Here is a 26,443-nt window from a genome sequence, read left to right as displayed (position 1 = left end):
TTTAACTTTTCTATAAGCCTGATGTTATTTCAAAACACAAAGACACACACACACCTTTAACACCAAAAGTAATACAATGAACAGCCTTGATCATAAATAATCTTTGTTTCCTTAGGATTCTTAGTGGAATTACTAAGTCAAAGGTATACAGTTTTAAAAATATTGATATACATGGTAGAGAGAAGTTTCTGAATTCTTCTAAATGTGGAGAAGAAAGGCAGGGAAAATGGAGGAGTAAGGAGGGTAGACCACCGGCAGGGGGTTGGTGGGGAATTGGGTATGGAGCTGGAACTACAGAACATGCTAAGAATGAGTGAGAACCAAAAGCCAGAGGAGTTCAAAGATCGGCAGATGGGGTGAAGGACCAAAGCTGATGACCCTTTGAAATGCTTTTCAGAAACATAATCCTTAACAGATTGCCCGCAGTCATTTACCGGCACAATGCTCTGGTAAGAGTAGGCTCAGGTACTTGGTCAAATCCATTGCCCTGGATCCCTCCCTCCATATGCATCCCTCTGTGCAGGCCAGTTACCCACTGCTGAGTCTCACTGAGTCCCGGAGCCTTTCCAGTTGGCACCCAAGAAACAGCTGCAACTTCCTACCCAGTCCATCCAAAACAAGCTTTCCTTTTAAATGCCTATAATACATTCCATCAAGTATATGTCTTAATATTGGCTCTTATTAAGTATTTGTCATTTGCCAGGGACTTTGCTAAGTGCTTTATATAGATTATCTCATTTAATTCTCCCAATAATTCCATGGGATAGTAGTATTACTATGTCCACTTTACTGATGAAAAAACTTAACCTCTAGAGAGGTTAGTTAAGGTAAGACTTGCTCCACGTCATTAAGCTTAGATTCAAATCCATGCGTCTCCACTCTAGACCACAACACTATCCTGGATAAAACATTTTAGTTAAGAAGAAAAAAGGCAATCAATAGTACGTTGAACATCTTAAGATAATAAATTGGGAGCCTAGGATGAAAATTATATTCTATCAGATACTCATTCCACTCTTCCATTCCGTAATCAACCAAACATTTGTTTGATATTATCATTTGTTTGATAATATTACCTGACAGAAGAACTGTTGCTGGCTTCCTGCTCCAGGTGTGTTATTGAAGGTGCTAGTAGATTTGGAAGAAGGAACTGGAAGACGATGAGACACACTGACCGGTACTGGAGTCCTGTTTGGCTGGGTCAGCTGATCTCCCGTAAAGTTTGATCCTGATGCACCAGACTGAACTGCAGCCCCAAGACTAGGATGGGCAGTGCTGGATGAGCTGACAACAGGGAACCGACTAGGTCCTGACATGCTTGTCACCGAGGGCATGGCGGCGAAGCCAGGTCTTCCTTGGGAGACGCTGCTCTGCCCAGGGGACAGGTGCAAGACGGTTGGCGATGCCTGCTGCAAGGGCATCTGCCCACCAACGATCTGAGGAGAGGCATGATTGACTATCACTGGACTTCCAGAGGCGGCGAACGTCTGCCCAGACACTAACTGGACGGCAGTATTCTGGTTGTTCAGCATCTGTCCAGAATATGGTTGGTTGGTCCTGAGCATGCTGGAAGAGTTTCTGTTCAACATGACATGCTCTGAGGTCACTTGGCCAGAAATGAGCTGAGAGGGTTGAGTCTGAAGAAGTTGCCCATTTATGGTCTGGACGTGGTGTACCGAGTTGGAACTGACGGAAAGGCTTGTAGGTATGAGGAACTGACTCTGGGGTGTGTGAGGCTGGCCCATGGGAGAATGAATAACGATACTGCCCCCAGCGCTGCTCACGGCCTGCGAGGTGACTGGCTTCCTTGTGTTCTGTTGGTTTACAATGTTCACCGACATGTGCGGACCAACCACTGAGCCCTGGGGTGAGCTCGCAGAGGCGAACGAGATCCCTGGCTGAACATGGTGCTGCTGTATTCCCAAATTGTTCACATTGTATGTGTTTTGCTGACCCATTTGGATAGGCTTTGGCTGGATATTAATTGGGACTTTATTTGAATTTGGTGCAAGACCCCTTTGTATGATGATGTTATGCACAGGTAAAGATGTTTGGAAATTTGTGCTATTAAATGGAACGGTAACAGGCTGTGCTGCTGGGCTGGAACTGGAGCTCCCAAACAAGGAGCTGCCATTAGGAGTCTGTCTGTGGACCAGAAGCCCTCCACTCACATCTGATGGGGCTTGTTGCCCACTACCCTTTAATATGATTTGAGATCCATCTAGGTTATTAATAGTCATCATGGAAGGTTGACTACCAAATGACCCAATTAACTGTATTTGACCAGAACCACTAATCTGACTGTTATTAGACAAATGCTGGCTGGGCACACTGATCCCCACGTGGTGCATAAAGCCATGGTGCACACCCACTGTATTGCTTGCAAACGATGTGCCAACAGGCACATGAGTCACCCCTATAGGCTGTAGCGTCTGACCTGAGTAATTAGAAATATTAGAAGCCTGAGTAAAGGATGCTGATGAAGAGGGATGAAGCTGAGCTTGTGCAAACTGTTGGCTTGAACCTATACTGGCGTCCAGATATGCCTCTTCTGCCAATGTCTGTTCAGTGATATTGGCCTCCTGCAAGGATTTCTGAAGAATGTCGAAAGGTTGGTCCTCACTGAGATCAGGAAGAGGAGAAGACTCAAGTTCATCTTCAAGAAACTGAAGGCTACTTGAAAGTGGCAGTCCATCACTGGGCCCTTCTCCAAGCTGGCTGCTTACAGCTTTGAGGGATGACTTAGGATCAGCATTCTAAAAAAATAAGCAGGATGTTACATGGCATATCTAACCTTGGAAAGAGATTCTTAAACAAAAATCTCATCTCACTTTTGAATATGAATAAAGCATAACAGTCTGCTTTTCAGGCACAACTCTCCAAACTGCTCACCTCATTCTCTTTTTTTAAAATAAATTTATTTTTATTTATTTATTACTTTTGGCTGCGTTGGGTCTTTGTTGCTGCGCACGGGCTTTCTCTAGTTGCGGCGAGCGGGGGCCACTCCTCATCGCTGTGCGCGGGCCTCTCACTGCCCCGGCCTCTCTCGTCGCGGAGCACAGGCTCCAGACGCACAGGCTCCGCAGCTGCGGCTCGTGGGCCCAGCTGCCCCGCGGCATGTGGGATCCTCCCGGACCAGGGCCCGAACCTGTGTCCCCTGCATTGGCAGGCGGATTCTCAACCACTGCGCCACCAGGGAAGCCCTGCTCACCTTATTCTGATACTTGATTTCCTTAGGAATGATGTTTAATGTTGTTTTTGTAAGTATATGCATTCACTGCTCTGATAAAATTATTATAGGAAACAGATCAATAATGCCAACATACTCATGGCTACCTGGAGTTTAGCTTTATTTTTTAGATAGTGGCATGGCTTAATTTTTTTCAGGATTGCTCCCAAGTCCAAAGCTTGAGTGGGACTCAGCCTAGGGTATGTGCGTATCCAGGACACAGCGGTGTCTAGTTTTTTGTACCACAGGAGTAGATGTGAGTTTTGAGAGTTCCGAGTGTGGTTCTACTAGAGGTCCAGAAGGTATCCCAGATCCAGGCTTGACTTTAAAGGTTTCTCGGAACTCCCCTAGTTCTAACCTGCCCCACTCCAGGCAAAATCGGCCTGGATAAAAACAAGCTTCCCATATGAAATGAGTGAATAGTTATTTGATTTCTTAGAAGTTATCAGCTTATTATGATGCTTTAAAAACCATTTCAATGTCCTATTCAAGAGTAAAAGTTGGTCAACATTTGTCAAGCGCTCACTTCTGCGTTTGTGTCTGTCCGTAACGAGTCCTTAAGGACTGCGCATTCCAACTAGAGACAACAACACAGGCAAATGAAGGGAACTGAACACAGTCACTGACAAATAAGAGACACGATGCTGGCCAGCAGTTTATCATGGGATACGTCAAAATTATAAAAGAAAAAAAAAATGGAATCAGTCGTTATTTAACATAAGGTGAAGACAATGTGAATATCCTTAACACTACTGAACTGTACACTTAAAATGGTTAAGATGGTACATTTGTTGTTATATATATTTTTAACACAATTAAAAATTTTAAAAAGATGAAGAAAAAAATCAAAAATAGATCAATCAAGTATAAACAGTCCAGGACTTCCCTGGTGGTGCAGTGGTTAAGAATCTGCCTGCCAATGCAGGGGACACAGGTTTGATCCCTGGTCTGGGAAGATCCCACATGCCGCAGAGCAACTAAGCCCGTGCGCCACAACCACTGAGCCCACGCGCCGCAACTACTGAAGCCCACGCACCTAGAGCTCGTGCTCCGCGAAAAGAGAAGCCGCCGCAACGAGAAGCCCGTGCACCGCAACGAAGAGTAGCCCCCACTTGCCGCAACTAGAGAAAGCCCATGAGCAGCAACAAAGACCCAACGCAGCCAAAAGTAATAAATAAATAAAAATTAAAAAAAAAAAAAAAAGAAAACAGTCCAGGGAATTCTTGGGGGTCCAGTGGTTAGAACTTGGCGCTTTAGCTGCCAGGGCCTGGGTTCAATCCCTGGTTGGGGAACTAAGATCCCACAAGCTGCATGGCGCAGCCAAAAAAAAAAAAAAAAAAAAAAAAGAATGAAGAGTCCAACTTTCAAAACTATACAGATTCTCAGCCCTAGGTTAATAAGGTGTGTTGGGGGCTAGATGATGGGAAGACCCAGGTAGAAAAGCCAAGACTAGTTCACTTGACACCCAATCAACAGTTGAAACGGGACTAATGTGGCCTCAGTTAGGTGGACACCACCTTAGGACTTGAACAGTCATTTGAAAGGAAGTGGGAAAAAGCAACTGAAAGCAAGGAGGTTTGTTTGTTTTTGCAGAGAAATATCAAGGCAACAGTGGATTATCTCCTGAGTGGTGGTACACAGTTTAATGTTTTTACAATGCACAAATTAACAGACCACAGGTTTAAAATTCCATATTTTTAAAAGCTTTTAAAATGTTTTACTGACATGATGCAACTCAAGTTTACAATAAATACACCCTGAATGAAGCAGCCTGAAGAGTTAGAATTAATACTTACGTGGAAGTGGGAGAGCTGGTAAGTAAAAATCATTAGTGTTGGCAAACAGGCTCAGTATCTACTTTATGGGTTTAATGGCATCACATGCAGTTATTGCCCACGCAGAATGAATTTCAGCATTGCTACTAATTCATAAGCCTTACAGGAAATCAGTGCTGTGACTTTAAAGCCACCCCTAGCATGTGGAGGAGTCTTGCATGTTATGATCTGACATACTTTACACATACTCAAATACTTTAAAGAATTGTGCATTCCCAAGGACTTTCTGAATACTATTCCATTTTATGGATGAAGAAAATAAAGACCCTGACGATGACGATAAGTTGACATTAACTGAGCACTGTGTCAACTGATTTCCATGGACTAGTCCATTCATCTTAACCACCCTATGAGGTAGATTTATCATTCTCCTGGATTCACAAATAAGGAAACTGAGTCTTAGAGATTTAGTGATAGATGCAAGGTTATAAAGCTAGTAAGTGGCAGAGCAAGGATTCAAACTTGGGTGGTCGGACTCTGGACTCCCATCCATGGCAGAACAAAGCAGTTGAAAAGATTAAAGTAACATAGGCTTAAACACAACAATCCGGATATAGTTTCCAGGCAGGACTTCCCTGCCCTCAGGTCAGATTTCTTGTCTAGATGTTCCTAGAGCTTAAGAACCTGCGCCCTGGAACCTGGTGGCCTGGGTTCGATTCCTAGCTTGCGACTCCTGGCTGTGTAATACTGGGTAAATACCAACCTTTAGTTCTCTCATCTTTAAATATGGATAATGATAGAACCTACTTCACGGAATTATTGTAAGGTTAACGAGGTTAATATGTGTTAAGCTCTGAGTGCCAAGAACATACCGAGCGCTCAGTAGGTGTCAGCTACTATGATCTTTCTCCTTGTTTAAGATGAAAATGATTAGAAAGTAACCACAATACAGAATGATTTTTTTAAAGCTTATGTAACAACATTCAAAAGACTCTAATATAAGTTTCTCAGGCTATAACGTTTCTGAGGCATTTTAGAAAGAAAGTTGAAACCTTAGGAAAATGGCAAAGTGAAAATCTTAATAGACTAAGTTAAAAGTAGAAAATGTCAACAAAATTCAATAGATTTTCCTCTTGTGTCAATTACAAAAGACAAAGTAGGGATTCCCATTATGATACAAAGGCAATTAAAGCTTCAATTCACTAGGCATCAATGAGACAAACATTTGATCATTGCATTCAGTTTCCAATACTCACACTAGAGTTGGCGAAAATTGAATTTGAATTGGCTGCAGAATATCCTGCATTAGTCAAGTCCTCATTGCTCTGCAAAAGTACAAATTCAAAAAAGTGATCACTTTGACTCTCAGGAAGAAACAAAATGTATGCCTACGATGGTCTGAGTATTACTTACCGATTTATTACTAGGTCCATGTAGAAAATAGTTCAATGCCTGTGGGTCTCTAGAAAACAACAGCCAAAAAGAGAAAACAGCAAATAAATACATTACTTATATTTAGGGTTCATTTTTACAGGGGAAAAAGAAAATGATGTATTAGTTTGAGTAAAATCCTCTCCCTGTTTTAAAACTATTAGTAGTTTTTTTTGTTGGTTTTGTTTTGTTTCATTTTGATGTTCCATTTCCTATCATCACTCATTTCTGCCTCCTAGGATTTTTTATAAAATAAATTTAATGAAGGATTACCTAATTATGACCCCTATGTTAATCCATGTCACTTTGTCTCCCTTCTATATCTATGATGATTATTTAATCTTTATTTTAAAAACCCACTTGGTTTTAATATGCTTATTAGGTTGTTTTAGTACAGCAAACCTCACACATTTGATTTACCCTTATTTTGGAATGAGCATCTTACCCAATAAGATCAAGGAGACACGAGTCATCATCATCATCCATGACAACTATAAAGAAAAGGAATAAGAAAGCACTGTTTCAGCAAAGCAGATTAAAGCCAGTAGCATCAATGCAACACAAAAATACACCTTATACTTTCCTAGATAAATAACTAATTCATGTGAGTTTTCCCTCTAATTGCTTATTATGAATGTGACTTTTAAATTTTTGTGGTCATTCAAGAGATGAAGTATTCAATTTACATTGTTTTTATTGAACACAAATCCTTAACTTACAAGTCAAAAAGCAATCTAGACAAATCAAGGAGAGTTGGCAGCAACCACTCACACACAGATTCCTCAAAGGGGCGGTAAACCATGAACAGTAACTTCCTCAAAATGTACACAGTGAACAAGAGGAGAAATCGTATTTTTGTTTTAGAAAAAAATCTCATGCATACAGAGGTCTTTGAATTTTGCGACTGGATATTTCCAAACCTGGTGAGCAATCTGGATTTCTAGCCATATTCTGGCTACCTTTAGGAAAACAGAAAAGTCAGTTGTCCCTACTTTTTGAGACAGAAGAGGCACCATCGCCCCAGGCAGTACTGCAACAGGCTCTGCCCTGAAGGTCCCAAGTTCCTCCCTCTGCAGCAGTAACGCCAACTGTTCAATTCCAAACAGTCTGCATCCCAACACTGGAATCTTTAAAGTAGAAACCCTCAACCCCAAATTCACCCCAGCTCCAAGCCCAAATCTCTCTCTCTCCCCAGCCATCGACAGCATCCAGCCTAACCAGCGCAATCACTGTGCTCTGGCTGAAACAATAACAACTGTATAAATTCCAAGAGCAGCTCTCCCCCTTTCTTTCTCCTCCCTCCCCCCGAGATCCAGCAAACTTACACTAGTGATCCGACACCTGGCAACACTGCTTTGCACCCATTTCGAGCCATGCAGTGGAATAATTTACATCACGGAATGCCAAGGCCAAGAGTTCTGGAGCCGTTGGAAAGGGCAGTTGTGAACGGCAGTTGGACGGAGGAATGAAATCCTGAAGAGATGCCCAGAAGAGGGACACGCCCGAAGAAGGCAGAGGCAGAGTTTCTACTAAGTTTTTTTTCTCTGTTAAAACTGCCATCTCCTCTCCACTTCCCCTCAGCTTCCCATCCTATCAGTCACAAGGCCAAACAAATATAAAATGTACTCCTGCCACATGGAAGGAAACTTGCTCTCTTCAGGAAGGGTCTGGAAGGGGTAAGTATCCCCCCATGTGGGACCTTCCCGTTGATGGGAGAATTGGTTCAGCTGCTGAATGATCCGGACGATTACAATCCATTTGAGTGGATCATCAGTGGAGAGGAGAGGTGATGGGTGAGACAGGAGGAGGTCAGAGTGGGGAAAGCCTGTCAAAAGGTAACATCCATGGCCAAAACTGAAAGGCACAGCAGGCTAAGTGAAGTCTGCATCTAGCCCTCAGATGTCCAGGTGCCCAGGGGCATGCGAGGACGACTCTACTAATATGACTTTGAGGAGTGAAAAGGGACAGGAAAGAGAAAGAGGAAAACTATCATTAAGTAGATATGTAGACATCAGTGTGAAGAGCTTCCCTTAAACCATGATAGTTAATACGTAGAACTGCACTAGCTGTTGCTCATTACCGTATCCTGGGCTTATCTCCCAGACAGCACACTCGCATGGACTAAATTAGCCAAATATGACGTATAATTAAGCCTATAAAGTGGATATTATTTCTTTACTTCAACGTGACCATTTAAATGGAGTTCCACTGTATCCTTTGTAAATTTATTTTTTTTAAGTGTCTAACAGTCTCTGGAACAAACTAATTAATAAAAACGTACGTGAAAAATAGCTTACACCAAAGCAGAACACTTTCATGCCTCTCCCACTTCCCTCACTGCTTTACACCTGTACCCAGCTCCTCCAGTGGATGAGATGCCCAAGGGTTAACACACACTGAGGGAGGGAGGCAGCGTCAGTCACTCCTCCGAGGAGGTGTCACTGCCACTGGGACTTTCAAGCACAGAGAACATTTGTTACCCCAAAGCTCAAAGTGACAAGCTACTCCTTGAGTAGCCCAAATAAAAGAACAATTTTACAATACTGAATGAAATTAAAAGCCATTGCACATCCCCCACAGCAAACCAAGCAGACCGCTCAAATGCTTGATGAAACGCTCCTGGGGGACATCCGCCCTACTCGGGGGCATCAGTCCTAACAGACAGACCTCCTCCTCCAGGCCTCCTTGGGTAGAACTCTACGAGCCTTTATCCTCAGGGGTACCCCGAGAATTCTGCTTTTAAAAGGGCCGCACTCTTTTCTGACTATAAACAGTTTCAAATTAGAAGAGATGACTCTTATCCCTACATGCCCAGCTCTACAGGGTGCCAAAACACAGTCATATTACAGCCCGAGCCAGTAGTCCTTTCCCAGGAGGACACACGGCCCACCAAAGCAAATCTACCAAAGTAAAACTGTAGAAATTGACTACGATTCTAAAGTGGGAAGACAACCTGAGGATCAGAAACGGACTCAAAAGTGAAGAGCTTAGTTTTTTGGAAAAGATTCGCCCATTACTTCTGGACTCTTGTTGAGGCTCTTTTCTCATTAAAGTAACAACCCTGGATTCACTAGATGGGCCTCTGGCCACAGGTGAAACCTATAAGGCTGTGTGAAAGTTAAGTCCCCCCTCTAAGGGGTTAAAAACTACTTCTTGGTTCAGCACACTTGAGCAAGACACATCCCCTAAGTAATAGCAGTTTACAGCAGTAGAATTTGTCAGGGAGAGAAGGGGATTGCAGTTCTTACAGAATCCTCATAGGCACCCCAAGAGATCAGAAATCACTGCCCCAGACACCTGACTACCACTCTCAAAAAGTTAAATCTAATATTTAAAATTGCTCTTACTATTCTTAGTCAAGAGGCACTATGAAAGTGACATTTCCAATCAGTGGGGGAAAGATGTTAGCCTTCTAGAGAAAAGAAGGTGGAGCCGTACCTCACATCTTACACAAAAATAAATTCCAGGTGGATCTAAGAGTTAAATGGGAGGGAGGAGGAGAGCTTCAAGTACTAGAATAACATATGGGAGAATTTTGTTTTTATAATCTTGGAGTAGGGAAAGGCTAAGTATGTCACAAGACGCAGAAGTCATAAAAGAAGATTGCCAAATGTGATGACAAAACATTTTTAAATTCTGCATGATAAAAGAAAAAAAAAACATGAATAAAGTCAAAGACTAAAAAACCCCCAAAAAACATACGACGGGAAAATACTTTCAATTCATATCACAAACAGCTTTTCTCCTTAATACATAATTCCTATTTTTAAAAAGTCAGCTACCCTGCAGAAAATCAAAGGGTATGAAAAATCAGTTCATAAAAAAAGGAAAGACAAGTAGCTCCTAAACATGTAAAAGTAATCACCCTCACTTAGAATAAAAGAAATGAAATTAAAGTTACAATGAGATACTATTATTTGTCAGACTGGCAAAGATAAAAAAGTTTGGTTAAGGACTATGCTAGTCAGGAAACGGGAAATAGGGACTTTTATACCCTGGTAGTGAGAGTGTAAACTCACGTGACCTCTGGAGAGGGCAATTTAGCAGTCGCTTTCAAAGTTTTAAGGGCACAAATCACTTCACCTAGCAAATATTTCCAGGTACTCGTCCCGCAGATATTCTTCTACATGTGTGAAATGATATGTGTATAAGAATATCCAGTGCAGCATGATTGGTTTTAGCAAAAGACTAAAAACCTCAATGTCAGGGGTAGGGGGTTTCTTCTTAAGGTGATGGAAATGTTGTGTAATTAAACCACTGAATTGTACACTTTACAGGGTACATTTTATGGTATTTAAATTCTATTTAAAGCATTTTTAAAAACTCTATGTCCATAATGAAAGAGGTGTGTACCTTTCTTGTTCCTTTGATCATATATCTTTCTAAGTCAGTCTGTATAAATATGCCTCATTTTTCTTTGTATTTTATTTTTTACACTGCAGGTTCTTAGTAGTTATCTGTTTTATACATATTAGTGTATACATGTCAATCCCAATCTCCCAATTCATCCCACCACCACCCTCCACCCCCGCCACTTTCCCCCCTTGGTGTCCATATGTTTGTTTTCTACATCTGTGTCTCTATTTCTGCCCTGCAAACCAGTTCATCTGTACCACTTTTCTAGGTTCCACATATATGCATTAATATACGATATTTGTTTTTCTCTTTCTGACTTACTTCACTCTGTATGACAGTCTCTAGATCCATCCACATCTCTACAAATGACCCAATTTCATTCCTTTTTATGGCTGAGTAATATTCCACTGTATATATGTACCACAACTTCTTTATCCATTCATCTGTCGAGAGGCATTTCGGTTGCTTCCATGACCTGGCTATTGTAAATAGTGCTGCAATGAACACTAGGGTGCATGTGCCTTTTTGAATTATGGTTTTCTCTGGGTATATGCCCAGTAGTGGGATTGCTGGATCATATGGTAATTCTATTTTTAGTTTTTTAAAGGAACCTCCATACTGTTCTCCACAGTGGCTATATCAATTTACATTCCCAACAACAGTGCAAGAGGGTTCCCTTTTCTCCACACCCTCTGCAGCATTTATTGTTTTTAGATTTTCTGATGATGCCCATTCTAACTGGTGTGAGGTGATACCTCATTGTAGTTTTGATTTGCATTTCTCTAATAATTAGTGATGTTGAGCAGCTTTTCATGTGCTTCTTGGCCATCTGTATGTCTTCTTTGGAGAAATGTCTGTTTAGGTCTTCTGCCCATTTTAGGATTGGGTTGTTTGTTTCTTTAATACTGAGCTGCATGAGCTGTTTATATATTTTGGAGATTAATTCTTTGTCCATTGATTCGGTTGTGAATATTTTCTCTCATTCTGAGGGTTGTCTTTTTGTCTTGTTTATGTTTTCCTTTGCTGTGCAAAAGCTTTTAAGTTTCATTAGGTCCCATTTGTTTATTTTTGTTTTTATTTCCATTACTCTAGCAGGTGGATCAAAAAAGATCTTGCTGTGATTTATGTCAAAGGGTGTTCCTCCTATGTTTTCCTTTAAGAGTTTTATAGTGTCCAGTCTTACATTTAGGTCTTGAATCCATTCTGAGTTTATTTTTGTGTATGGTGTTAGGGAGTGTTCTAATTTCATTCTTTTACATGTAGCCGTCCAGTTTTCCCAGCATCACTTATTAAAGAGACTGTCTTTTCTCCATTGTACATCCTTGCCTTCTTTGTCATAGCTTAGTTGACCACAGGTGTGTGGGTTTATCTCTGGGCTTTCTATCTTGTTCTATTGATCTATGTTTCTGTTTTTGTGCCAGTACCATACTGTCTTGATTACTGTAGCTTTGTAGTATAGTCTGAAGTCAGGGAGTCTGATTCCTCCAGCTCTGTTTTTTACCCTCAAGACTGCTTTGGCTATTCGGGGTCTTTTGTGTCTCCATACAAATTTTAAGATTTTTTGTTCTAGCTCTGTAAAAAATGCCATTGGTAGTTTGATAGGGATTGCATTGAATCTGTAGATTGCTTTGGGTAGTATAGTCATTTTCACAATATTGATTCTTCCAATCCAAGAACATGGTATAGCTCTCCATCTGTTGGTATCATCTTTAATTTCTTTCATCAGTGTCTTACAGTTTTCTGCATACAGGTCTTTTGTTTCCCTAGGTAGGTTTATTCCTAGGTATTTTATTCTTTTTATTGCAGTGGTAAATGGGAATGTTTCCTTAATTTCTCTTTCAGATTTTTCATCATTAGTGTAGAGGGATACAAGAGATTTCTGTGCATTAATTTTGTATCCTGCAACTTTACCAAATTCATTGATTAGCTCTAGTAGTTTTCTGGTGGCATTTTTAGGATTCTCTATGTATAGTATCATGTCATCTGCAAACAGTAACAGTTTTACTTGTTCTTTTCCAATTTGTATTCCTTTTATTTCTTTTTCTTCTCTGATTGCTGTGGCTAGGACGTCCAAAACTATGCTGAATAATAGTGGTGAGAGTGGACATCCTTGTCTCGTTCCTGATCTTAGAGGAAATGCTTTCAGTTTTTCACCATTGAGAATGATGTTTGCTGTGGGTTTGTCATATATGGCCTTTATTATGTTGAGGTAGGTTCCCTCTATGCCCACTTTCTGGAGAGTTTTTATCATAAATGGGTGTTGAATTTTGTCAAAAGCTTTTTCTGCATCTATTGAGATGATCATATGGTTTTTATCCTTCAATTTGTTAATATGGAATATCACATTGATTGATTTCCGTATATTGAAGAATCCTTGCATCCCTGGGATAAATCCCACTTGATCATGGTGTATGATCCTTTTAATGTGTTGTTGGATTCTGTTTGCTGGTATTTTGTTGAGGATTTTTGCATCTATATTCATCAGTGATATTGGTCTGTAATTTTCTTTTTTTGTAGTATCTTTGTCTGGTTTTGGTATCAGGGTGATGGTGGCCTCATAGAATGAGTTTGGGAGTGTTCCTTCCTCTGCAATTTTTGGGAAGAGTTTGAGAAGGATGGGTGTTAGCTCTTCTATAAATGTTTGCTAGAATTCACCTGTGAAGTCTTCTGGTCCTGGACTTTGTTTGTTGGAAGATTTTTTATCACAGTTTCAATTTCATTACTTGTGATTGGTCTGTTCATATTTTCTATTTCTTCCTGGTTCAGTCCTGGAAGGTTATACCTTTCTAAGAATTTGTCCATTTCTTCCAGGTTGTCTGTTTTATTGGCATAGAGTTGCTTGTAGTAGTCTCTTAGGATGCTTTGTATTTCTACGGTGTCTGTTGTAACTTCTCCTTTTTCATTTCTAATTGTATTGATTTGAGTCCTCTCCCTCTTTTTCTTGATGAGTCTGCCTAATGGTTTATCAATTTTGTTTATCTTCTCAAAGAACCAGCTTTTAGTTTTATTGATCTTTGCTATTGTTTTCTTTGTTTCTATTTCATTTATTTCTGCTCTGATCTTTATGATTTCTTTCCTTCTACTAACTTTGGGTTTTGTTTGTTCTTCTTTCTCTAGTTTGTTTAGGTGTAAGGTTAGATTGTTTATTTGAGATTTTTCGTGTTTCTTGAGGTAGGCTTGTATAGCTATAAACTTCCCTCTTAGAACTGCTTTTGCTGCATCCCATAGGTTTTGGATCGTAGTGTTTTCATTGTCATTTGTCTCTAAGTATTTTTTGATTTCCTCTTTGATTTCTTCAGTGATCTCTTGGTTATTTAGTAACGTATTGTTTAGCCTCCATGTGTTTGTGTTTTTTACGTTTTTTCCCCTGTAATTTATTTCTAATCTCATAGTGTTGTGGTCAGAAAAGATGCTTGATATGATTTCATATTTCTTAAATTTACTGAGGCTTGATTTGGGACCCAAGATGTAATCTATCCTGGAGAATGTTCCGTGCGCACTTGAGAGGAAAGTATAATCTGTTGTTTTTGGATGGAATGTCCTATAAATATCAATAAAATCTAACTGGTCTATTGTGTCATTTAAAGCTTGTGTTTCCTTATTAATTTTCTGTCTGGATGATCTGTCCATTGGTGTGAGTGAGGTGTTAAATTCCCCCGCCATTATTGTGTTACTGTCAATTTCCTCTTTTTAGTTGTTAGCAGTTGTCTTATGTATTGAGGTGCTCCTATGTTGGGTGCGTATATATTTATAATTGCTGTATCTTCTTCTTGGATTGATCCCTTGATCATTATGTAGTGTCCTTCCTTGTCTCTTGTGACATTCTTTATTTTAAAGTCTATTTTCTCTGATATGAGTATTGCTACTCCAGCTTTCTTTTTTTTTTTTTGCGGTATGTGGGCCTCTCACTGTTGTGGCCTCTCCTGCTGCGAAGCACAGGCTCCGGACGCGCAGGCTCAGCGGCCACGGCTCACGGGCCCAGCCGCTCCGCAGCATGTGGGATCCTCCCGGACCGGGGCACGAACCCATGTCCCCCGCATCGGCAGGCGGACTCCCAACCACTGCGCCACCAGGGAAGCCCCCAGCTTTCTTTTGATTTCCATTTGCATGGAATATCTTTTTCCATCCCCTCACTTTCAGTCTGTATGTGTCCCTAGGTCTGAAGTGGGTCTCTTGTAGACAGCATATATACGGGTCTTGTTTTTGTATCCATTCAGAGAGCCTGTGTCTTTTGGTTGGAGCATTTAATCTATTCACGTTTAAGGTAATTATTGATATGTATGTTCCTATGACCATTTTCTTAATTGTTATGGGTTTGTTTTTGTAGGTCCTTTTCTCCTCTTGTGTTTCCCACTTAGAGAAGTTACTTTAGCATTTGCTGTACAGCTGGTTTGGTGGTGCTGAATTCTCTCGGCTTTTGCTTGTCTGTAAAGCTTTTAGTTTCTCCATCAAATCTGAATGAGATCCTTGCCAGGTAGAGTAATCTTGGTTGTAAGTTCTTCCCTTTCATCACTTTAAATATATCGTGCCACTCCCTTCTGGCTTGTAGAGTTTCTGCTGAGAAATCAGCTGTTAACCTTATGGGAGTTCCCTTGTACATTATTTGTCATTTTTCCCTTGTTGCTTTGAATAATTTTTCTTTGTCTTTAATTTTTGTCAGTTTGATTACTATGTGTCTCGGCGTGTTTCTCCTTGGGTTTATTCTGCCTGGGACTCTCTGTGCTTCCTGGACTTGGGTGGCTATTTGCTTTCCCATGTTAGGGAAGTCTTCGACTATAATCTCTTCAAATATTTTCTTGGGTCCTTTCTCTCTCTCTTCTCCTTCTGGGACCCCTATAATGCGAATGTTGTTGTGTTTAATGTTGCCCCAGAGGTCTCTTAGGCTGCCTTCATTTCTTTTAATTCTTTTTTTCTTTATTCTGTTCTGTGGCAGTGAATTCCACCACTCTGTCTTCCATGTCACCTATCCGTTCTTCTGCCTCAGTTATTCTGCTATTGATTCCTTCTAGTGTATTTTTCATTTCAGTTATTGTATTGTTCATCTCTGTTTGTTTGTTCTTTAATTCTTCTAGGTGTTTGTTCTTTAATTCTTCTAGGTCTTTGTTAAGCATTTATTGCATCTTCTTGATCTTTGCCTCTATTCTTTTGAGGTCCTGCATCATCTTCACTGTCATTATTCTGAATTCTTTTCCTGGAAGGTTGCCTATCTCCACTTCAGTTAGTTGTTTTTCTGGGGTTTTATCTTTTTCCTTCATCTGGTACATAGTCCTCTGCCTTTTCATTTTGTCTATCTTTCTGTGAATGTGCTTTTCGTTCCACAGGCTGCAGAACTGTCTGTCTCATTATTTTTAACGGCTGTGTAATATTCCAGTGTGCATGAATCATGATTTATGCTCCCAAGTGCTGGGTGGAGGCAGAATATATACATGTGTTTGTAAATATTCAAACCCTGAAATGAGGCACAAATAACCAGCAACACCAGCTGCTTCTGTGAGGGAATATGGGTGGCTGGAAACACAGAGGAAGGTATACACTTCACTTATATGTCCTTTTGTACCTCTTGAATGTTATGCCACATGCGTGAAAGGCCTATTTTAAGAAATAAATACAATTAATATGGGAATTTCCTGGCAGTCCAGTGGTTAGGATTCTGGGTTTTCACTGCCTGGGGCCCGGGGTTTGATTCCTGGTTGGAGAACTACGGTCCTGCAAGCCACACGGTGCCCCCCACACCAAATACAATTAATAAAACAAAGAGGATGGGGGAGACCCATGAAACACAAGAATCTCAAATCAGTCTCACTCTAGGTAAGCATACCAGAGATCAAATACCTGGAAAATTTTCAAGCAGCCTAGTGGCCTCAAGAATAATCTACATCAGCTATCTGTAAGAAATATCTTCCAGACAGTCTGATTTTCATTAAGATCACAGAAAGATTTTAAAGACCTCTAAGACAGGGATAAAAAGGAAGATGACAGGCTATTTAAAATTTTTTTCATACAGTGAGAACAGTCTGAGCTCTCATATCAAGAAATGTATTGGTTTCAAGAACAGCTATTTCAGGAAAGCTAGCTAAGCAAATCAATTCTACTGATTTAAGATATTATAACCTAGCAGCAATAGAAGAAAATTTTTAAAGTCATACACAGGATTTCAAATACTTCACAAAATGAAATTTGGTATGTGACTGCTATAACGAATGATTCTCTTCTCTTCCTTATATGCCTCTCTGTTCTTTTTCTTCTTCCAAAAACATTACATAGTGAAAATGACTAGGAAGCTAAAACTTTAAAAGATCACCAAGAGTCAATATAATAGGCTATCTTACCAACATACAAAAAATTACTGACATTTGCTTTATTTGCACTAATTTGGTATAGCATCAGTATATGCCATAATTTCCCAATCATTTACAAACAAATTTACCTTTAAAAGGTGCTGAGGCTAGCAGAGGGATCATTGGGAAACTTTATTTAAGCAATCATGAGCTGTGGAATGGTTGCAGTGTTCTCATGTGATCTGTGCCTGAGCTATTCAAGGTATAACGAGCTGTAGTCACTTTTATTTTTACCCACATATTTACCAGTTCCAGTGCTGTTCGTTCCTTTGAGTAAATCCAATTTTCATCTGGTATCATTTTCTCCCTTCTGAAGGATTTCTTTTTTAAAAAAAATTAATTAATTTATTTATTTTTGGCTGGGTTGGGTCTTCGTTGCTGTGTGCGGGCTTTCTCTAGTTGTGGCAAGCGGGAGTTACCCTTCGTTGTGGTGCGTGGGCTTCTCACTGTGGTAGCTTCTCTTTGCTGCAGAGCACGGGCTCTAGGCATGAGGGCTTCAGTAGTTGTAGCACGCGGGCTCAGTAGTTGTGGCTTGTGGGCTCTAGAACACAGGCTCAGTAGTTGTGGTGCATGGGTTTAGCTGCTCCGCAGCATGTGGGATCTTCCCGGACCAGGGCTCGAACCCTTGTCCCCTGCATTGGCAGGGGGATTCTTAACCACTGTACCACGAGGGAAGCCCCTGGAGGATTTCTTTTAATATTTTTGTAGTACAGATCTGGTGATGAATTCTTTCAGTTTTCGTATGTCTTTAAAAAAAGTGTTTATTCTGCCTTCATTTTTGAAATGTATTTCATGGGACATATAGTTCTAGACTGAGTTTTTTCTTCTCTTTTGGATCTTTAAAGATATTGCTACACTGTTTCTTGCTTGCATTGTTTCCAAATAGAATTCTGCTGTCATTCTTACTTTTGTCTTTTTGTACATGATAGGTCTCCCCTCCCCACCCCACCCCCACTCCAATGCTTTAAACTTTTTCTCTTTATCACTGGTTTTAAGCAATCTGATTCTGATATGCCTTGGCATCATTTTCTTCATGCTTCTTGTGCTTGGGGTTCATTAAACTTCTAGGATCTGTAGGTTTATAGTTTTCCTCCAATTTAGAACAATTTCAGCCATTCCTTCATATATTTTGTGTCCCTACCCCTCCTTCAGGGACTCCAATTACCTACGATTATGCTGCTTGAAGTGGTTCCACAGTTCACTGGTGCTCTTTAAAAAAAATTTTTTAAGTGTCCTTTTATCTCTCTGGCTTTCATTTAGGATAGTTTCTATTGCTATGTCTTCAAGCACACTAATTTTTTCTTCTGCAGTGTCTAATCTGCTTGTTAATTGCATCCAATGTATTTTTTATTTTCAAACATTGTAGTTTTCATCTCTAGAAGTTGGTTTTTTTTTAATATCTTCCATTTCTTTATTTAATATGTTCAATCTTTCCTCTACCTTCTTGAAATTATGCAGAATAGTGACAGCTTTTTAATGTCCTTCTCTACTAATTCTATCATTTATATCATTTCTGGGTCTTTTTCTACTGATTGATTTTTGTCCTCCTCATAGTGGGTGGTATTTTTCTCCTTCTTTGTATGCCTGGTACTTTTTTATTGGATTCCAGACATTGCTAATTTTACATTATTGAGTACTGGATATTTTTGTATTCCTATAGATACTTTTTTTTTTTTTTTTTTGTGGTACGTGGGCCTCTCACTCTTGTGGCCTCTCCCGTTGCGGAGCACAGGCTCCGGACGCGCAGGCTCAGCGGCCATGGCTCACGGGCCTAGCCGCTCCGCGGCATGTGGGACCTTCCCGGACCAGGGCACGAACCCGTGTTCCCTGCATCGGCAGGCGGACTCTCAACCACTGCGCCACCAGGGAAGCCCCCTATAGATACTTTTGAACTTTGTCTAGGACACAATTAAGTTACGTGTAAATGGTTTGATTCTCTTGAGGTCTGCTTTTAAGCTTTGTCAGTCTTTAGTCTAGGGCTAATTTTGCCCTATAGTGAGGCAATACCCTTCCGAGTACTTCACTTGATGTCCCATGAATTACAAGGATTTTTGCAGTCTTGCAGGTGGGAACACAAACTCTTCTCTGCCCTGTGTGAGCTCCAAGTGTCATCTCCTATAATGTTTTTGGTTGATTCTTTCCCATGACTTGGGTAGTTTCCCCACACACATGTACCGATCAGGTTACCAGCTGAAGACTCAAGAGAGACTCTCTGCAGTTCTCCAGGGTTTTATCTTCATGTAGCTCTCTCCTCTGGTGCTCTGCCCAATGAGTTTTAGCCACTTTTACCCCCCAGCTGCATCAGCTCAACTCAGGAAGATTACTAGACTCCATCTGGATTCCCCTTCCCTGCGCTATGGCCTGAAAACTCCCCAGACAGAAGGTGGGGCAGTTACAGGGTTTACCTTATCTGTTTTCTATTTCTCATGAATCCCTGTCCTGTGCTGCCTGATATTCAATGTCTAAAAACCATTGTTTAATATATTTAATCTAATTTTTAACTGTTTTATGCAGGAAGGTCAATCCAATCCCTGTCATTGCATCTTGGTCCTATAGCGATTTTTAAGGTTTTGGAAGAAATCACTTTAGGAGGTAAGAACAGCTTATATGAGTTCATTAGCATGAATTATAGAATCAGAGCATCCTCAAAGGAGGAAAGGAGAAAGGGAGGACAGTAAATTGTAGTTTTATCCCCTGCCTCCTTCTGCTTTCTACCCTGAAGAATAGCTTAGGGAATGGGGAAAGCCGCTTCACTAATTACTACCTTTAATGAACTTGTTCAGTGGTTGAAAAGAATAAGCATTTAAACAACATTTAGCACCCACTATGTGCCAGGTCCTCTGTTAAGGACTGGGAATATCAAATGAGTATGACATAAAATGCAATAATAAATGTAAATACCCTTAACATTTTTGTAGGACTGTAAAAGCAAGGCCAAGAAGTAAATTATTATGTTTAAGCAAACAATATTCTGGTAAGTGTCATGATGAAAAAGTTACACCATAAAACAGTCACTTACCCAGGGCAAGTAACTGTTTACGTCATCTAAGATATAAAGTATTTTCATCTTATTCCTTTTACTATATTGTCACTGTTATGGACTGTTAAATTTTATTTTTATTATTTTTTGGCTGCACCGTGCAGCACACGGAATCTTAGTTCACCAACCAGGGATCAAACTTGTGCCCCCTGCAGTGCAAGCATAGAGTCTTAACCACTGGACCACCAGGAAAGTCCCCGGACTGTTAAATTTTGTAATTGCAAGGCTGTGTCAAACTTCCTGGCACAGTTCCTGATTGTAAGGAACTCTCTTTCTTTGGGGAGAGAGATGCAACAATTCATCACAACGCAAGGTAAGAAGTGCTAGAGCTTTTGGCGGGGGTTCCCAAGCTTTTTCAGGTGAAGTCACTGGTCATTTTTTTTGTGAAATAATATGACATTTTACTAGGAGAAAACACTAGTATATTTTCACAATTATGCCCATTTGTAAGAAAAAGAAGCTGTCAAACTCAACAAGATGGGCTCTGAGTTTTTCCTTTGTTATTCAACCAAGACCTTCATTCTTTTTGTAACTAGCTAGAGCCTACTAACAGCAAGGAAGAAAGGTGGAAAAAACTAAGAACATTATTAGGAGAAAAACTTAGGAATCAAAAAAAAAAAATTCCAGGCCTTAAAGCTGCTTTAATTCCAACTTGGAATGAGGTGGAATAGAAACAAACCTAAATATATTAAGCAATCCAGCTGGCTAAACAATGCACTATAACATGGGGGGAAAGAGTGACCAACCTTGGGGGGTCAGGGGGAAGTCTGGCCAGGCTTTACAGGGGCTGGGGACATGTACAGGTCGGGGCGGGTGGGACACGGAATTTGGAAAGGGCTTGTTCTGGATACTGACATTGACTAGGCTTGTGATTACTGACAAATTCCAATCTCTCAGGGCCTGTTTTCTCATCTTTAAATGAAATTAATAGCCACATCACTGATTTAAAAACTTTGATCCCCGGGGACCTAGGATTCTCCGAGGGGTCCAGGAGCTGTCTTGGAGGCCTAAAGGTTGGTGGTAGAGGCACTGTAATGCTCCACTTCTCCCCTTTAACTCAGTGATAGAACTCTTAACTGGGAGAAAAAAGTTTGAAAATCATTTAACGTATCCAACTCCAGAACTCAGTGATTTGTTGTGTGCTGTAAAGGAATGACCTTTAATGGTGGCCAAACTGAAAATGGAAACACAAGGATCCACAGAAAGCAAGACATTCATGGTTATTTTAGCAAGAGAACAGTGATAAATATATCAAACTTCTTTAAGATAAATTCCAACATAGTGATAATGATCCTAAGTTTACTGACTATAGAACCATTAATCATACACAGATTGGTGTTTCTCAAACTGGGATCTGCAGAAGTAATCTTGGGTGGTCTGAGTTCTCAAGTTGGAGGAACATCAACAGATTTTAAAACCAGCCAGAAACACACATGCTGAAAATTTTCAGGGCTGATAAAATTTCTGCTTAACATGTTTACTAAAAGCCTCTCAAAATCTTGAGATCTAATGGGAATCTACTGACAGAAGACCTGTGTATGCATTGTCTGACTGATGCAAAGATGGTCCTGGGGAAAACATTTCCAGGTCTCTCTTTATCCTCCTTTAATCTCAACTGCCAATGCTGTGCCAGGCTGGGTAGAGGAGGTCTAAACAAAGGATGGCATCAAAAGAGACTGTGGGTTGGGTCTCAAGTCTTTGAGGTGGTTCAAGAGATACCAAACTCTGGAAGTAACAAAGCCCTGCAGCGTGGGAGGATGCACTTAACTGCCTACTCTCTCCCACTGCACAGCTAGTGGTGGTAAAGAACTCTGGGTATTAAGTTATGGCTCAAGTATAGTGGACTAAAAGACTGACTTCAAATCTAAATGTTACTAACAGACTACCTTCTAGAAGCTTACAGTAAAAAACATATTACAGTGCTACCATCAAAAGTAGGAATCTTGTCATATTCATCTTCATATCCCCAGCAAATAGCACATAAACAGGTATAATAAATACTTAATAAATATCCCGGGTTTAGATGTAGGGCAGCTGTGGAGAAAGAGCCACCTGAGTGCTGGGCGAGAGCCTTCCAGGGTTCTTTGGGGCTAGAGGAATCTTGAAACCATGGATCACCTATATATGTTTTGAGACATGCTTTAGATGTTTTTTTCTGGAAGCCCTGCAACTACCGTAAAAATTGAATGTATTGTTGAAAAGACATATGGCCAATGGTGGCAGAGTCTGCATAGAACCATGCTTCGTGGTGTTCCAGGAAAAACCTTTCGGCTTGTTGGTTATATTATTCAGTCTGGCTGTATAACTCATTGTGTTTTTGAATACTTTGGTGGTGTTGTCATGTGTTCTGAACCATCAATAGAGCTTAAAATTCAAAATTCAGATATTGTCTTTGCAGAAAATTTTAGTTGACATTTTTATGGTATCCAAAGAGGTGACACTGTGATTGCAAAAAGCCCGAGTGATCCAAAATCAAATATTTGTAAAAGAGTAATTGGTTTGGAAGGAGACAAAATTCTTATCAATAGTCCATCAGGTTTATTTAAAAGCACAGTTATGTGCCAACGGCTCATGTTTGGTTAGAAGGTGATAATCTATAGAATTCTACAGATTCCAGGTACTGTGGACCTGTTCCATATGAACTAATAAGAGGATGTATCTTCGTTAAGATTTGGACTCAATGATTTTGGATTTCTACATGACAGCCCTAATGGCCACAGATTTTCTGATTGGCAAGCATTTATTCTTTTGATTTGATTACTGTCTTCTGTTCAAGTGAATTTATTATTGTCACTAAAACCACGTACTTGCTAATAAACTATTTGCTATTCAAAATAAATAAATAAATAATAAATAAATAAATAAATAAATAAATGTAGGGCAGCTGCATTTTATGCAAATATTGTGTTCCCAAAGGCCTTGCCTTAAAAACTCACATAATTCTAGTTTAATCCTGAAAAAGAAATTTATAATTTCCCAAAGTCCATCAGCATTGAAAATTCGCTATTACATTCTGTTAAAAATTTTTTTAAGGGTTTCCCTGGTGGCACAGTGGTTGAGAGTCCACCTGCCTATGCAGGGGACGCCGGTTCGTGCCCTGGTCCGGGAGGATCCCACATGCCGCTAAGCGGCTGGGCCCGTGAGCCATGGCCGCTGAGCCTGCGCATCCGGAGCCTGTGCTCCGCAACGGGAGAGGCCACAGCAGTGAGAGGCCCGCGTACCGCAAAAAAAAAAAAAAAAAATTTTAAGGTGTAACGATGAAACTTGGGTTACATTTTTAAAAATAACTCATATCTTTTAGAGATCCCATACTGAAATAGGTATGAATGAAGTAATACGATGTCTGGGATTTGCTTCAAAATAATATGGACTGGGGAATTCCCTGGTGGTCCAGTGTTAGGACTCCACGCTTTCACTGCCAAGGGCATGGGTTCGAATCCTGATTGGGGAAATAAGATTCTGCAAGCTGCGTGACACGGCAAATAAATAAATAAAATGAAATATAATAATAATAATAATATGGACTGGAGTTAGTTATTAAAAACATGGAAATCCGTCTCCCCTGCCCCCTCCAGAGATTCTGATTCACCAGCAATCTGGGGTTACTATGGGGTTTTCTCCCTGACCCCCTGAGGTTGGTCACTCTTTCCCCCCCCATGTTACAGCACACACTTGGGCACATTTCAGGCAAACTGGGGAAATTGTCCCCAACTGCAGGCAGATGGGACCTGCAAACAATGGCCTCTGGTCAGCTCAGAGACCCAAATCTAGGCTGCCAACTTTCCAATCTCAGGGGAAGGGTAGCTTCTTGGTAATCTGACTAAAGGAAATGCTGTAGGTGAAACTTTATTTGAGGATTCATCACTCTCAACCACCTTCAGTACCAGTCCCTTTCCACTACTTCCCCTCAAATAATTTATTTCTCCCTTCCTCTCTGTACTGTATTTACTCATATTTACATTACGATGTCAGCTCCACCAGGGCAGAGGTTTGTCTGTTCACCGACGAACCTCAGAATAGTGTCTGGCACGTGACAGGAGCTCAATGAACATGCCCACCAGTTTTACTGAGATATAATTGACAAATAAGATTGTGTAAGTTTAAGGTGTACAATTTGATGATCTGATATATATCTATATTGTGAAATGATTACCACAAACACATCCATCCCCTCATATAGTTAATTTTTTTTTTTTTTGGTGTAGTGAGTACATTTAAAATCTACTCTCTCAAGAAATTCCAGGTATACAATATAGTATTGGTAACTATAGTCACCATGTTATACATTAGATTCCCAGAAATTATTCATCTTATAACTGAAAGTTTGTACCCTTTGACCAACATCTCCCCATTTCCCCCACCCCCCAGTCCCTGGCAACTACCAATCTACTCTGCTTCTACAAGTTCAACTTTTTTAGATTCCACATATAAATGAGATCATACAGTATTTGTCTATCTTTGTCCAACTTATTTCACTTAGCTTCTGTTTCATCCATTTAGTCACAAACAGCAGGATTTCCTTCTTTTTTATGGTTGAATACTATTCCACTGTACGTATGTGTATATCCAACTATCTATATATTTGTATTTATATATAACAATTTCTTTATCCATTCATCCAACAACAGACATTTAGGTGGTTTCCATATCTTGGCTATTGTGAATAATGCTGCAATGAATCTGAGGGTGCAGATATCTCTTCAAGATAGTGATTTAATTTCCTTCAAATATACATATAGAAGTGGGGTTACTGGATCATATGGTAGCTCTATTTCTAATTTTTTGAGGACCCTCCATACTGTTTTCCATAGTGGCTGCATCAATTTACATTCCCACCAACAGTGCACAAGGGCTCCCTTTTGTCCATATCCTTGCCAACACTTGTCATCTCTTGTCTTTTTGATGACAGCCATTCTAACAGGTGCGAGGCGGTATCGCACTGTGGTCAATGAACATTTTTTGAAATGAACTTATCACCCTTTGCAATATGTTGGTCACATGATGGCAAGACCTGCAACAGGATCAGGCATACCAGGGAAAGTGTGCTTATTCCCTTTTTCTTGAAACTTACTTCAGTTTTCCAAGAAAGCATGCTTACTTTGGACACCAGGTTATTCCTATGGGAGAGCAATCTAAAGTGGAAAACAAAGAATTATATTTAAACCTAGAACATACAGTGGTGCTAAAGTTACTTCCCACTATTCCCCTGTACACTATTCTAGCCAAACTGCCACTCTCCTAGCCCCCAAACACAATGCACACTTTCCCAGCATCTGCCCTGGTTCAGGTGACAATTTTACCTGAAATGCTCTTCTTTCTCTCCTACATCTACTGAAATTCCATCCGTTATTCAAAACTTAGTTTGAATCTACCTCTCTGAGTCTTTCTCTGACAACCTTGGGCTGTCTTTTGGATTTTCTACCGAGAATTCTAAAAGCACCAACCATGTCTTTTGACATTGATCAGCCACTGTTCTGTGTGATTAGCTTCATTATACCTATCTTCTGAACCCAACTAAAGCAGAGCCCAAATTTAAACAAAAACAGTATAAAGTGCTACAAGAGTACAATGAATTCTCCCATCCTAAGGCCAAGCAACTTTTAGACTGCATGGCTTTTCGGCATTAGCGAACTTAAAATTCTGGCCCATTACAATAGGCTCTGGCCTCATTTTGTACCTTAACCCACCTCACCCTCCCCTATATGGAACGCTTGTTTCTTCGCCGTCTTGACCATTTGATGTCCCCCAAACTTATCATGCCACTTTTTCAATTCTTTGGCTTTGCACTTGTCCCTTTACTTAGAAGACAAAAGATCTTCCCGCCCATCTCCAAGTGGTCAACTGAGAATACCTCCTTATCTTTTAAGGTAGTAAAATGATTTTGCCTTTCATTTTTAAAAAAAATCCTGGGACTTCCCTGGTGGCACGGTGGTTAATAATCCACCTGCCAATGCAGGGGACACAGGTTCGAGCCCTAGTCCAGGAAGATCCCACATGTGGCGGAGCAACTAAGTCCGTGCATCACAACTACTGAACCTGCACTCTAGAGCCCACAACTACTGAGCCTGTGCTCTAGAGCCCACGAGCCACAACTACTGAGCCTGCGTGCCTACAGCCTGTGCTCCACAACAAGAGAAGCCACTGCAATGAGAAGCCCGCGCACCGCAACAAAGAGTAGCCCCCAGTCGCCACAACTAGAGAAAGCCCACGTGCAGCAATGAAGACCCAATGCAGCCAAAAATAAAATTAACTAATTAATTTAAAGAAAATCCTG

At 40.5% G+C, this 26,443-nt stretch overlaps 1 protein-coding gene and 1 pseudogene across 10 annotated transcripts in view; one reads left to right on the top strand and one right to left on the bottom strand.

Annotated features, from left to right (window-relative positions):
• The window catches only part of BICRAL (BICRA like chromatin remodeling complex associated protein), a 108,222-nt gene that overhangs the window by 30,282 nt on the left and 51,497 nt on the right, over positions 1 to 26,443 (bottom strand). For 7 of the 10 annotated variants that reach the window (XM_049716109.1, XM_049716108.1, XM_049716106.1 and 4 more), the window contains 4 exons: positions 6,881 to 6,926; positions 6,418 to 6,466; positions 6,261 to 6,329; positions 1,077 to 2,756 (listed from right to left, as the gene is read on the bottom strand). In XM_049716109.1, coding sequence (XP_049572066.1) covers positions 1,077 to 2,756; positions 6,261 to 6,329; positions 6,418 to 6,466; positions 6,881 to 6,921 — 1,839 coding nt within the window. In that variant the 5' untranslated portion in view covers positions 6,922 to 6,926. Of the gene's footprint in view, positions 1 to 1,076; positions 2,757 to 6,260; positions 6,330 to 6,417; positions 6,467 to 6,880; positions 6,927 to 7,760; positions 8,537 to 25,240; positions 25,302 to 26,443 lie in introns of those variants that run through there. The other 3 variants (XM_049716113.1, XM_049716114.1, XM_049716107.1) reach the window with 2 other exon arrangements.
• Positions 22,315 to 22,926, top strand: LOC101280292 (mitochondrial inner membrane protease subunit 1-like; annotated as a pseudogene).

The sequence above is a fragment of the Orcinus orca genome, chromosome 10 (genome assembly GCF_937001465.1).
Source record: "Orcinus orca chromosome 10, mOrcOrc1.1, whole genome shotgun sequence".
In the NCBI taxonomy this organism is placed as follows: Eukaryota; Metazoa; Chordata; class Mammalia; order Artiodactyla; family Delphinidae; genus Orcinus; species Orcinus orca.
Note: the sequence above shows the minus strand (reverse complement) of the source record. Positions and strands in the feature narration are given on the sequence as shown.